This window comes from Schistocerca cancellata, chromosome 6 (genome assembly GCF_023864275.1).
Source record: "Schistocerca cancellata isolate TAMUIC-IGC-003103 chromosome 6, iqSchCanc2.1, whole genome shotgun sequence".
In the NCBI taxonomy this organism is placed as follows: Eukaryota; Metazoa; Arthropoda; class Insecta; order Orthoptera; family Acrididae; genus Schistocerca; species Schistocerca cancellata.
This window is the reverse complement of record NC_064631.1, coordinates 513,787,272-513,801,978: the sequence shown is the minus strand read 5'-3', so window position 1 is coordinate 513,801,978 and position 14,707 is coordinate 513,787,272. Positions and strand designations below refer to the sequence as shown.

The window sequence follows — 14,707 nt, the reverse complement described above, 5'->3', positions numbered from 1 at the left end:
AGACCAATGTATTGAACATAAGCGTCACACACGCTTACAACAGATGAGCAAATCCACTATTGCAGAACAATGCCTTGACACCGGTCATCCTATGGAATACAACAACACGGACATTCTGGCTTTCATGTCCAGCTATTGGGATAGTGTTATTAAGGAAGCTGTTTAAATCAAACTATCAAGCAACCTTATAAACAGAGGTGGTGGATTTTGTTTAAATGTTGCTTGGAATCCAGCTCTGTCTCTCATCAAAAAACAGAGGGACAGAATTAGTGCTACCTCACCTGTTGATTAATAGTCACTATCGATATTTCTGATGTTGGTTATCTATGGTTGTGTGTTGACTCTGTGGTTACTTGCTCTGTGTGTGGTGTCTTCCTTGTTTTTCCTCTGTGAACCGAGGTATTAAATTCCCTTGCACATTGCTTCCTCCTAGCAGTTGTGCCTTGAGAATGGCAGGGTGTGCTCCTGTCGAAATATTGGTGGTGGTCGACGACGTCACCCGGCAGCAAACCCGTATGTTATTTGAACATTCAATTCACCGGGAAAAGTTAAGGTCTCACAGTGCCACATGCGGCTGTTCCATGGTTGTGAAGCCAGAGGAACATGTCCGGGCTGAAGTACCAATTATCGACACATAGAATATGACTCTGTTCCAAATATGGTCCCATAAGAGTTGCTACTACATCGCCACTTTTTCCCAAATTTTGGAACCCAATTTCTGTTGTTGCACCTGCATATACAATAGAATCTAGAATATACCCACTGTGACAGTCACACAGTACAAATGTCTTTATTCCGAATCTACTTCGGTTGGTTGGAATAATTTGCTTAAAAGATAATCGTCCTTTGAACAGCACGAGACTTTCATCTATACAAAGCTTGTGATGTGGGCAAAATGAATTACAAAACGTCCTACAAACTTTGTCAACAATTGTCCTAATTTTAAATAAACTGTCGCCTCCAGTGCTCGCAGAGTTATCACTGAAGTGTAAAATTGTCAGAAGTAGACAAAAATGGTCTATGAACTTAATTTTGCTGAAAACTGGCATGTTCAAAAGTGTATCTCTGGACCAATAATCACTTAATTTTAACTTCTTAACTTGTGCCATTAAGGGCAAACAGCAACAAAACAATACATTTCCTCAAATCCACTATTTTCTCTGGTATAAACATAAAAACGATTTGTTTCGCCTGCATGCAACAGTTTTTGAGAAATAAATATCACAAAAATTGAAAGAATGCTTTGGTCAGTATCTAATTGACATTTGTGTCCTGAACTCGAGTCATGGAAGTAATGGTTTAACAGCTGGAAATCCGTTTCTTTCTAGTCAAATGTGTCACTTAAGCGCACTCTTTTCTGAACCGTTTTGCTGTCACTTTCTGATTCCTCGGATTCAGAAGACTTGCTGACTGTAATTCTTGCTCTCCCCTCTGATGTAAAGGGCTGAAGACTACAGCTTTGAGATCCCATCGAAGACTCATCACTGTTAGCAATATCAAATTATTCACACTCACTGTCGCTCTTAGTGAGCATAAGCAGGATTTCTTTATCTGTGCAAGCACAGCAATGTGACATTTCTCACAAAGAAAACAAGAAAACTGACGAAAATACAGGAACCTAAGTTGAATTCTGCATAGCGGGAACACTGCAACAAAGATACATGCACTCTCGAACTATACAGTCAGACTACTGAACAGCTACTGGAAGGGCAGGGCAGAAAGACAGCTCTGCATGTATACACGTCTGTGGCGCTCAGGTAGCTGTGACTCAGAGCACCTACTCGCGTCCCTAGCGGTGGGCAGGCTGGTGGCGCAGGAAGCGTAAACACATCCTTAGCACTGTAGGGAAGACCCAAGGCCGCGAGTATACACGTCAGGCGTGCCAGAGGAACGGCGAGGCATGACGAGTTTACACATCCCCAGCAGTCAAAGGGTTAAATGATAGAGAGAAAGTTACGATAACAAAAAAGATATTTAATAATAAATGAAAAGCACCAGTTTGCTTTTGTTCTACAATATTGTAGAACAAAAGCAAACTGGTGCTTTTCATTTATTATTATAATGTTGTTCTACCAAGAACCGACGGAAGATTCTGTTAATATGAAAAAGATATTTGATCTATGTTTCACTTTTTTGTTAATATGACTGTGTTTGAAGTGTCATTGTATGCTTTCATTTGGTTTGCCTGTTACTTACTTTTTACACACCCTGCAAATTCTCTCTGTCATTAGCAGTTCTCTGAAAGTGTATATTATTAATGCAAGAGTCACGATTAAATTTCAGTTTTTACTTCTTTGAAAATTCCCTTCACTGTTCACACAAATTGTGGGATGTTTTTAACTGTTTTGTCCTTCGAAAATTGATCTTGTTTTGCACTCCACTAACATGCTGCTCTAAAATAACATTTGCATTTTATACTTAAAAAATGTAACTTTTAGATCAAATTTTTAAATTTCCAGCACCCTTTCTTCTCTTTCTTACTAGGTGTTAAAAGCCTACTTTTTACTTTTCAACTCAGCCGTAAATCGAGATTTTTACCGTCCTTGACAATGAGAAGAACAGCTATTCCACCCCTCCATAGCAACTATAGCACCCTGCCCCAATACACTTTGCTCTTCTTACCCCTCTTCTCTTGTGATGATATTCCTGCTCCTCAGGCTACAGAATTTTCCACAGTTAGTGTGAGACTGCTTCTATCTTTCGTGCTGTCAAATAATTATTTTTCATATCACAATGTGATTCCCAATAACCATACATATACAGTGAAACCTCTATGTAACATTTTTCAAGGGACCACAAATTCTGAGCACTGTATAGAGGAAAACACTATAAAGAGGAAGGCTTCCAAATAATAATTATAGGACATTACTGAAGATTGTGATACCACTAACCAGCTTTGACAAATGGTGCCATATTTTAAATTTTCACAACACTGTAATATGATATTCATTGCAAATGATCAATGTATCAAATGATTAGTTATTTGTAATTAAAACATGGGGCCCTGTAGGTGGATGGGTGAAAGTAAATGGCGCTAAAAAGATCGCAAGCAGAATGTGCGTCATATGTCACGTGACCACGTTCTGCCACTGATATATGAAACACGCTGAGCGTGGGCTTTCCGAGCCGGTGCAAACTGTGAATCCACGGAACGGGAAACGATGCAACTACATCCAGTCACTTAAATATTATAAAGAGGTAAATAATTGACCAGGGTTCCAAAAATATGGGTATCACATGGAGGAAATTGTAATATAGAGGAAACGCAGTAAAGAGGAAAATTTAACATTGTTTATATGGGCTTTTAGCTGGACCGAAAAAAACAGATGTAACAGAGGAAAACATTATATGGAGGAATTTTATAAAGAGGTTTCACTGTACAGAAAAAGAAACATAAACCTGCTCTTGTATTAGCAACTTGTTTCTTTGCAGTATATTTACGACTGATCTGACATGCACAGCAATACAAGCACAAAAACAATATTATCAAGATTGGATCCAGCACACTGTTCCATTACTGCATATGTATACATGATTTTTCTATGTGCCAATAAAACTTCAAATCACAGTTCAGTGAAATGTACATTGGAGATGGATAAAATGGTTCTAGACAACTATTACAAAAAGTTTATTTACATTAAAAGATACCTACAACTGAAGATATTTATGCAACATTGAGTTAATATCATACCTGAGATACCCTTTATTGTCTTCCTGCTCAGCTAGTGTCTTGATGCTTGCCATTAGCAAATCATCGTAACCCAAAAATTCATCTAAGATGAAACGGCTGAATGCATCTCCAAAACAGGAATCTTTGTTTGGATCTAGTGTCACAATTTTGACTGGTATATTTAGTCTTTGCCTTGTTCCAGGAGAAAGTCGCAGAAAACCATACTCTAGAGAATATTCCACTATGTATTCATCCTCAGGGAACACTAAAGAGGATAAAAAATACAATGAAAAATAAGAGAGGTTCTTTAAGTAAGAAGTAAGCATCTCTACCTAATATGAAAATGTACAGTGAAAATTTTCAACCATCACAGGCTCTTAATTTTAAATTTATGTTTCAAATGTACAGTACCAGAGTTGCAATAAGTGAGAGGTTCTTGGATTTTAATAAAGTCCACAACATTTAGATCAGAAGGAACAGAGTTACAGTAATCAAGGGAGTTAGATCCGAAATCAACAACAAACACTATACAATGGTTAAATGACATTTGTTCTGGGCAACAGATTCTTAAGGTACACATGTTCATAAATTTCCAATACAAGACTGTCTCAGTTGGCAATATAAAATTTCTTTGCTTCCAATTGGAAAAGTTATTTGATGAAGTGTAGTGTTACAACAAAATTTTTCCTGTCAATATACACTGGTGATACAGTGTCAACCATATGATTCCCTATATAGGTCCTGATAGAGAAAAAGTTGCCCCCCCTCGCGCCACTGAATACCCCAAGTTGGTTGGACAGAAATGTTAGAGCACCCTGGAATGATCAGTCAGGTTTAACCTTGTACCTTATAACGAGCATCTTGATAGAACATGTTTGTGATTAGTATGAGATGCCATTAAGAATTTATTTGACAGCTCCCATTTTGTTTTATAAAACTATCATTAATTTCAATTTCAGTGGCTTCAGTTATTACTCTGGCTCTGATGCGCTCACTCTGCAGAGGACATCAGTTCTCTCTACAGCATATTAATGGTGGTGTTTTAGCCATTTCATGGCCAAAATGCATAAACACTGCTATCTTTAGACTCTCCAGAACTGCAATCCACAAGGCAAAGCCACATGAAGCAGGCCTCATTCTCCGCAATTTGCCAGCTGCAACCCAAATGGTGCATGGCCTCCTGCAGCTGTGGAAACACAGCGGATAGCTACTTCACAACGAAGGGATGATGTGTGATGCCCCGAGTAAAGAGAGCCCATCACACACACATTCTCTCACTTCACAACCGATGTGCAAATGAGCACACCTGAGTGAGCACCATCTAGCCATGCCAGCCAAGCATAGGCTACATCATTAGGTGGAGACAATATTGGCTACCTTCAGTTATTTCACCAAGTTACATAAAATTTATCCCCCCCCCCTCCCCCTCCCTCCAACTGAAGATCCTGCACAACCCTCTCTTCCAATTCTTTTGGAAGTACAATCATATAACCAGAATGAAATTTTCACTCTGCAGCGGAGTGTGCGCAGATATGAAACTATTGGCAGATTTAAACAGTGTGCCAAGCCGTGACTTGAACTCGGGACCTTTGCCTTTCGCGGGCACATGCTCTACCACCTGAGCTACTCAAGCACGACTCACGTCCCGTCCTAACAGCATCACTTCTACCATTACCTCATCTTCTGCCTTCCAAACTTCACAGACGTCTCGGCCCGGCACACAGTTTTAATCAGACAGGAAGTTTCATTTCAGCGCACACTCCATTGCAGAATGAATATTTCATTCCAGAAACATTCCCCGGGCCGTGGCAAAGCCATGTCTCCGCAATATCCTTTCTTCCAGGAGTGCTAGTTCTGCAATGTTCACTGGAGAGCTTCTGTGAAGTTCGGACAGTAGGAGACGAAGTACTGGCAGAAGTGAAGCTGTGAGGATGGGGTGTGAGTCGTGCTTGGGTAGCTCAGATGCTAGAGCACTTGCCTGAGAAAGGCAAAGGTCTCGAGTTTGAGTCTCAGTAAGGCACACAGTTTTAATCTGCCAGGAAGTTTTATATTCATGTAATTAGTTTCTTTCAATATCTAATCACACAAAAGATTAACACACTTGAGAGCTAGTTTGATGAAATAGTGTTTCAAAAACAGTCTGATATTGGAACTAGGTAAAGAATGTTATTTCAGCAGCCAGCCCTGTAGTAACTGACCTTTGCACAGTAAAGGGGATGGTCATGTTGCCTATATGGAATAAATAACTCCCCATAGCTGATGCAGAAAAGAGGACTGCTGCTATTTATCCACCATTGAAATCTCAAATGTGATTAAGAAAGTACAATTTGGAGAGAGATCAACAATGATTTAGTTTATTAAGTAGTTCCTTAAATGACAACCAAACTGTTTCATGAATCATCAGTCACTATCAACTTCCTATTTGAGAAGCTACCATTTAGCATTTTGAAATTTTCAGATACTCTATCCCCTCCAAGGACAACACGATAGTACCAGGACAGGAAGCAGGTCAGCATCAATTGCCATATCATATTGCAAATCTATATGTCGGCTAACAGTGCAGCTATCATCAGTGTGATAGGTAGTCATGTAGACTCAATATAATTACAACACATGTTCGAATATAACTTAGGCATGTACAAGCATTTGTCCACATTTAGAGTTGGAATAATGCTTGTACATGTCTATCTTATACTGGAACATGTGTTGTTATAATTATGTCAAGTGTACATGAACATCCACAGCTGTGTTGTTAGCCAAAATCTATATCTGCAATAAAACTGACAGATGATATTACAACAAATGCTGACGCTCTTTCTGTCCTGGATTACAAAGCAATCATGGAGCAAAATTATTCCCATGGAATTGAACATAACAACAGTACTAGTGAGGTATCTAAAACCAGCTCTGTTGTTAGCATTATTATGGAATAGCAAATGTCGTGCATCTCTTCTAACAAATTATTTCTTTAATCTTTTATGGTGGTTAAAGGATTGATATAATATGTTTGTAGTTCCCTTGAGATGTCCCCATAGGGAAGGAATTCCAGACACTTATCTTACTCCAAGCAGCAGCAAGAGAACACATATATAAAAATGTTTTATGTGTGCAGGCTTTCAGAACAAGAGGTTCCTTCTTTTGGCAGAAGGGTTGAAAGGGAAAGAAGAGCGATGAAGGGTTGACAGATTTAGGAAAAGGGGTAAAGTTTGGAAAAGTCACCTAGAACCCACAGGCAGGGGAGACTTACCAGATAGGATGAGAAGGAAAGACTCTTTCATCTTCTTCCTTCTCATCCCGTGCGGTAAGTCTCTGCTGACCCAGTGCTGTGGGTGACTTTTTACGAAGTCTATCACTTTTCCTAATCCTCTCCAGTCATTTTCCTTCACCCCTCTTCCTTGTCTTTCAACCCTTCTGTCACAAGAAGGAACCACTGGCTCCGAAAGCTTGCATAAGTAAAATAGAGGGAAACATTCCACGTGGGAAAAATATATCTAAAAACAAAGATGATGCGACTTACCAAAGAAAAGCGCTGGCAGGTCGATAGACACACAAACATACACACAAAATTCAAGCTTTCGCAACAAACAGTTGCTTCATCAGGAAAGAGGGAAGGAGAGGGAAAGACGAAAGGATGTGGGTTTTAAGGGAGAGGGTAAGGAGTCATTCCAATCCCGGGAGCGGAAAGACTTACCTTAGGGGGGAAAAAAGGACAGGTACACACTCGCGCACACACACACACACACACACACACACACACACACACACACACACACACATATCCATCCGCACATACACAGACACAAGCAGACATTTGTAAAAGCAAAGAGTTTGGGCAGACATGTCAGTTGAAGCGGAAGTAAAGAGGCAAAGATGTTATTGAAAGACAGGTGAGGTATGAGTGGGGGCAATTTGAAATTAGCGGAGGTTGAGGCCTGGCGGATAACGAGAAGAGAGGATATACTGAAGGGCAAGTTCCCATCTCCGGAGTTCTGACAGGTTGGTGTTAGTGGGAAGTATCCAGATAACCCGGACGGTGTAACACTGTGCCAAGATGTGCTGGCCGTGCACCAAGGCATGTTTAGCCACAGGGTGATCCTCATTACCAACAAACACTGTCTGCCTGTGTCCATTCATGCGAATGGACAGTTTGTTCCTGGTCATTCCCACATAGAAAGCTTCACAGTGTAGGCAGGTCAGTTGGTAAATCATGTGGGTGCTTTCACACGTGGCTCTGCCTTTGATCGTGTACACCTTCCGGGTTACAGGACTGGAGTAGGTGGTGGTGGGAGGGTGCATGGGACAGGTTTTACACCGAGGGCAGTTGCAAGGGTAGGAGCCAGAGGGTAGGGAAGGTTGTTTGGGGATTTCATAGGGATGAACTAAGAGGTTACGAAGGTTAGGTGGACGGCGGAAAGACACTCTTGGTGGAGTGGGGAGGATTTCATGAAGGATGGATCTCACTTCAGGGCAGGATTTGAGGAAGTCGTATCCCTGCTGGAGAGCCACATTCAGAGTCTGATCCAGTCCCGTAAAGTATCCTGTCACAAGTGGGGCACTTTTGGGGTTCTTCTGTGGGAGGTTCTGGGTTTGATGGGATGAGGAAGTGGCTCTGGTTATTTGCTTCTGTACCAGGTTGGGAAGGTAGTTGCGGGATGCGAAAGCTGTTTTCAGGTTGTTGGTGTAATGGTTCAGGGTTTCCGGACTGGAGCAGATTCGTTTGCCACGAAGACCTAGGCTGTAGGGAAGGGACCGTTTGAAGTGGAATGGGTGGCAGCTGTCATAATGGAGGTACTGTTGCTTGTTGGTGGGTTTGATGTGGACAGATGTGTGAAGCTGGCCATTGGACAGATGGAGGTCAACGTCAAGGAAAGTGGCATGGGATTTAGAGTAGGACCAGGTGAATCTGATGGAACCAAAGGAGTTGAGGTTGGAGAGGAAATTCTGGAGTTGTTCTTCACTGTGAGTCCAGATCATGAAGATGTCATCAATAAATCTGTACCAAACTTTGGGTTGGCAGGCCTGGGTAACCAAGAAGGCTTCCTCTAAGCGACCCATGAATAGGTTGGCGTACGAGGGGGCCATCCTGGTACCCATGGCTGTTCCCTTTAATTGTTGGTATGTCTGGCCTTCAAAAGTGAAGAAGTTGTGGGTCAGGATGAAGCTGGCTAAGGTAATGAGGAAAGAGGTTTTAGGCAGGGTGGCAGGTGATCGGCGTGAAAGGAAGTGCTCCATCGCAGCAACGCCCTGGACGTGCAGGATATTTGTGTATAAGGAAGTGGCATCAATGGTTACAAGGTGGTTGGTGGTTGGTGTCTTTGATGAAGGATGGGAGACTGCATGTAATGGGTTGAAGGTGTTGATTTACGTAGGCAGAGATAAGTTCTGTGGGGGCTTGGTAACCAGCTACAATGGGGGGGCCGGGATGATTGGGTTTGTGAATTTTAGGAAGAAGGTAGAAGGTAGGGGTGCGGGGTGTCGGTGGGGTCAGGAGGTTGATGGAGTCAGGTGAAAGGTTTTGTAGGGGGCCTAAGGTTCTGAGGATTCCTCGAAGCTCCGCCTGGACATCAGGAATGGGATTACCTTGGCAAACTTTGTATGTGGTGTTGTCTGAAAGCTGACGCAGTCCCTCAGTCACATACTCCCGACGATCAAGTACCACGGTAGTGGAACCCTTGTCCGCCGGAAGGATGACGATGGATCGGTCAGCCTTCAGATCACGGATAGCCTGGGCTTCAGCAGTGGTGATGTTGGGAGTAGGATTAAGGTTTTTTTTAAGAAGGATTGAGAGGCAAGGCTGGAAGTCAGAAATTCCTGGAAGGTTTGGAGAGGGTGATTTTGAGGAAGAGGAGGTGGGTCCCGCTGTGACGGAGGATGGAACTGTTCCAGGCAGGGTTCAATTTGGATAGTGTCTTGGGGAGTTGGATCATTAGGAGTAGGATTAGGATCATTTTTCTTCGTGGCAAAGTGATATTTCCAGCAGAGAGTCCGAGTGTAGGACAGTAAATCTTTGACGAGGGCTGTTTGGTTGAATCTGGGAGTGGAGCTGAAGGTGAGGCCTTTGGATAGGACAGAGGTTTCGGACTGGGAGAGAGGTTTGGAGGAAAGGTTAACTACTGAATTAGGGTGTTGTGGTTCCAGATTGTATTGATTGGAATTTTGAGGTTTTGGAGGGAGTGGAGCTGGAAGTAGGAGACTGAGTAGATGGGAGAAAATGGCTCTGAGCACTATGGGACTTAACTGCTATGGTCATCAGTCCCCTAGAACTTAGAACTACTTAAACCTAACTAACCTAAGGACAGCACACAACACCCAGCCATCACGAGGCAGAGAAAATCCCTGACCCCGCCGGGAATCGAACCCGGGAACCCGGGCGTGGGAAGCGAGAACGGTACCGCACGACCACGAGATGCGGGCGAGTAGATGGGAGAGACTGGGTTTGTGTGCAATGAGAGGAGGTTGAGGTTTGCTGGAAAGGTTGTGAAGGGTGAGTGAGTTGCCTTTCCGGAGGTGGGAAACCAGGAGATTGGATAGTTTTTTGAGGTGAAGGGTGGCATGCTGTTCTAATTTGCGGTTGGCCTGTAGGAGGATGCTCTGAACAGCCGGTGTGGATGTGGGAGAGGAAAGATTGAGGACTTTTATTAAGGATAGTAGTTGACGGGTTTCGCATGTTCCTCAGGTGAGCTATAGGCTTCCTCATTACGGTTGATGATATCTCAAGTTTCTAGTACGCTGGAACTTCCAGGGGTATTTTGAACTTTTAGTTGTAGGTGGAGGCATAAAACAAATGCATTACACAGACATCCCAGTCTACACTTGGTAGGTTACACCGACAAATAATACTAAATCACTGGGATCTTTGGTGGTATTGAGCACAAACATTGTCTGAACAATTTAACAACTGTTACAGTGAAATTAAGTGATTGGTAGAAATATTATTATTATTATTATTATTGTTGTTGAAACTTCCTGGCAGATTAAAACTGCGTGCCGGGCCGAGACTCGAACTCGGGACCTTTGCCTTTCGTGGGCAAGTGCTCTACCATCTGAGCTACTCAAGCACGACTCACGTCCCGTCCTCACAGCTTTACTTCTGCCAGTACCTCACCCTCCTATTGTTATTATTGTTGTTATTATTACTATTATTATAGCATCTGTACAATGTGACAATGTCGCTAAACAACACTGCTGGCAACAGATATTGTACACACTGGTGGTGGCACAACAACAAGCCAAGGAACAGAACACTGCACAAGGAAATGAAAACTCATTGTGCAAGAGTCAGTCTACCGGGAAGTAGAAAATCCAAAACTGCACCAAAACATAAACTGGGCTGAACACAACACACAGCATGCGGGTGCTGATGAATGAGCACACTGAAGCAGCACAAGGAGCAAGGCGATGACCATGAGCGTTGAACTCAATGTCAGAATTACCCCGCCCACCTTACTTTTGAATGTAGGTAAACATTTTGTGTGCTCTCGATGGCAGCTGCCTGCAACAGTCATCTGTGCAACTCACCCCAGCTCAAATGCCTCCATCACAATGTCCACAGGCAAGCATAATACATACTTTCCCCCTGGAAAGGCCTAGAATGGTCGAAAATGGCCTAGTTTGGCCTGCAACCTCCAGTGCACACTTGGAGAGAATGCCAAAGACCTGGGCAGTGGTCACACCACCAAAGGAGGAAAGGTCGATTCCACTGTTTCCACCAGTGGGGCAGAAGGATGTGGAGGCTGATGCAACAGTTGTTCCACTGGCAGTGGTGTAGGTGAGGACACATTCACCAATGAGAGGAGAGGAGAGAGCAGGTGGTGTAGGACAGATCAAAATCCATGAGCTCTACATCAGCAGGCACAGGAGGGAACCTCGCTGGGGCCCAAGGCTGAAGCAAAGGAAGGATGGCTGTAAGTGCGAAGGGAGCATAAATGGTGAAGTACACCACTGGAACAACATCACAGTCAACCCTGTTGTCCCTCCTGCTGGCCAAAATATGGCAGGCCATGGTGATCTGGGGCATGCACTTCAGTGTGCAACAAATCCCAAAGATCCCGTGGCTAGCGCCCATGCAAATGTTCCACCAGACTGCGCCCACTGACTGGAATCACCAAATAGATAGCCAGGAGACTCAACAATGCACCTTCACAGGAAGAGAAGACACTGACTTCTTCATTTGGGTCCTGAACACATGCACAAAGGGTATCACCTCTGAGTTAGAAGCTGGTTGAAATGGGGAGGTAGTCAGATACGGAATACCGTTGCATAGGCGAAAGTCTTCAAATTCCTGAACCACAAATTGTTGACTGTTGTGAGTCATGAGGATCCTGGGGGACTCCTTGAAAAACTGGTTGACAACATGCGAACAGTGGCAGTCAGTGATGCAAACAACTTGGCTGTTTTCGGGAAGCATGACAAGGCATCGATCATCAACAACCACATGTTGCCCAAAAACAAAGCTGCAAAATCGACGTGCACCCTGTACCAAGGGTGCTCTGGAACTGGGCAAGAAGAAACCTGGTGCGATGGCGCAGACTAGTTCTGTGCATAGGTCCCTCAATACAGGGCCATCCATAGCAATAAACTTAATCTCATTGCTAATTATTGGACAAATACTTCTATTAATTCTAGAATCAGCGCCAGATGTTTGATGTAACAATTCATCACCAGCCAGTAGACATGACATAATGCCTTCATAAGAATCATACTTTAATGCAACACATGAAGCAGCTAGAGTATGCAAGGATGCAACAACCAACAGCTTTGTTCCTCCATGGCAAGCAAGAGCACTCCCTGGACAATGTTGAGTTGATCATGGAGGAGAAAAAAATGTACACCCCACAAGATATCAAGCAAGAGCACCACCTGGACAATGTTGAGTCGATTATGGAGGAGAAAAAAATGTACACCCCACCAGATCTGTGCTCATGCAAACACACACTGGTCAATCCACCTGGACAGCTAAAATGACTTTCCGGATAAGCAGGTCAGCGGTCGTGGTGTTTATGACCTATTGTGCCATCAACAGAAACTCCAACAAGGTTTGCTACAAGGTATCTTCCAATGCAAACACAAGAGCCTCTGGCCAATCAAAATCCAGATCAAGCCCCACCAGCAGCTGTAATAGACATCATTTGCATGCTGGGCGGTCAAGCAATAACGAATGTCATAGCAATAATTACTGAGAAAGTGAGCCTATCTCTGCAACTGGTGGGCAGTACTATCTGCTAACTTGGAATGTGGATAATTACACTATGCCAAAGACAGCATTTTTTTTTTTTAAGTAAAGAAAAAAGAAAACAACATTAAAGCTCCTTTAGGTTCTCAGGCACTGGTAAGTGGGCAATGGTTTTGATGCAATTCCCATAGGAACTAAGTCATCTTTTCTTAGCACATGTCCCAAAAAAATGCACTTTTAAGGAGAAAAAACAATTTTCTAGCCTGCAATGAAAGCTGTTCTCCCACAGGCATTGGAAAATCATACATAGGTTTTGTAAATGCTCCTCTCACGTAGAGCCCGTACAATTCCTCCCGTTGTGGAACTAGACAAGAATCCACGACACACTGTGACTTACTGTCTGTTTAAAATTACCTCAAAGGTGCATTGCACCATCGGGCATCTGAATCGCCACCGATGGGGTGGCCCACTGATTTGACAAAACATTAGAAACAACACCCTGATCCTGCCAGTGCTGCAACTCTGCCTTTACACTGTCGCACTTGTGGAAGAGAAACGGGGGTGGGGAGGGTGATAAAATTTAGGAATTAACTGATGGCTTAAGAGAAATGTATCCCAAGAAATTTTCTGTCCAACCCAAGGTATTCTCAAATAGCTTGTTATGAAGGTAATACAAAAAGAACGACTTAGGCACTAAACAGACTACATCTGCTATAAGAAAACCAAAAACAGAAAAAGTGTTTAATCCAAAAATATTTTGTGCCTGCAAGGAATTGCCTCTAACAACATCAGTTGCTGTTCCACTTTCTTGTAATGTGCAGAGACTGAGAACTGAACCCTAAAAGGAATACATGGCTTATTATATGACAACTTGATGTAGCGGCCATTGCAACGCTGAGCAGCCCAAGAGCTTGTACTTATTGAAGTTAATATGGCTGGCCATTGCTCCCATGGCTACTTGAAATTCAACTGATCACCCATCCAATACTCTGCCACTGATGGTGTATGGCAGAGGGTACTTCTGATACCACTAATTGGTACCCCGTTTCCACTAACAAAAGGTGTGTCAAAAAAATGATTGTCGTTTAGCCTCTGTACTGGCTCTAATTTCTCAAATTTTCTTGTTGTGATCATTCTGCGAGATGTGTGTGGGACAAAGAGAGAGAGAGAGTGTGTGTGTGTGTGTGTGTGTGTGTGTGTGTGTGTGTGTGTGTGTGTGTGTGTGTGTGTTTGAGGTTTACGGGCTCTAAACAGCATGGTCATCAGCGCCCAAACGCATAAAAACAGGAACACATGCAGTGAAGGGACTAAGATGGACAGCGAACAAGGAGAACGGCTAAAAGACACAGACCTGACGCTGTTCCAAATCCCCACATACAGAGGCAAAACAAGAGGAGAAGAAATGCACTAAAAAGGAATGGAAACACAAGGAAAAGAGAACAGAAACCGAAGGGAAACAAGGAGGTAATCGTGAGTGGCGGACCTCTTACCTAAATCCTGGGTGCGCCAGTCACCCAGCAGCACATTAAAACCCTCTCCCTAAAATCCGAGGCAACAAATTGGACAGGACACAAAACCATAAGACCTTAACCACAGTCGTTGCATCGTCTTGCAAAATAGAGGGCAAATCCAGGGCAAAGAAACCACCGCCCTCTGGTCAGAGAATAAAAGACAGTCAAGTAAAATGTGGCGGACAGTAATCTGGACGCCACAAGCACTGCAGATTGGGGGGTCCTCCCACCGGAGTAAAAAACCATGCGTTAAGGGACTCTGCCCGATGCGTAGGCGAGTGAGGAGAACCTCATCCCGCCTGCATGACTGGTAGGACGTACGCCATGGCTGCGTGGTGGCCTTGACCAGACGCA

General features: G+C 43.4%; 1 protein-coding gene across 6 annotated transcripts in view; it reads right to left on the bottom strand.

Moving 5' to 3' along the window:
• Positions 1 to 14,707, bottom strand: part of LOC126088514 (membralin) — a 551,852-nt gene that overhangs the window by 433,169 nt on the left and 103,976 nt on the right. For all 6 annotated transcript variants that reach the window (XM_049906664.1, XM_049906661.1, XM_049906663.1 and 3 more), the window contains exon 7: positions 3,692 to 3,935. In XM_049906664.1, coding sequence (XP_049762621.1) covers positions 3,692 to 3,935 — 244 coding nt within the window. The remainder of the gene's footprint in view (positions 1 to 3,691; positions 3,936 to 14,707) is intronic.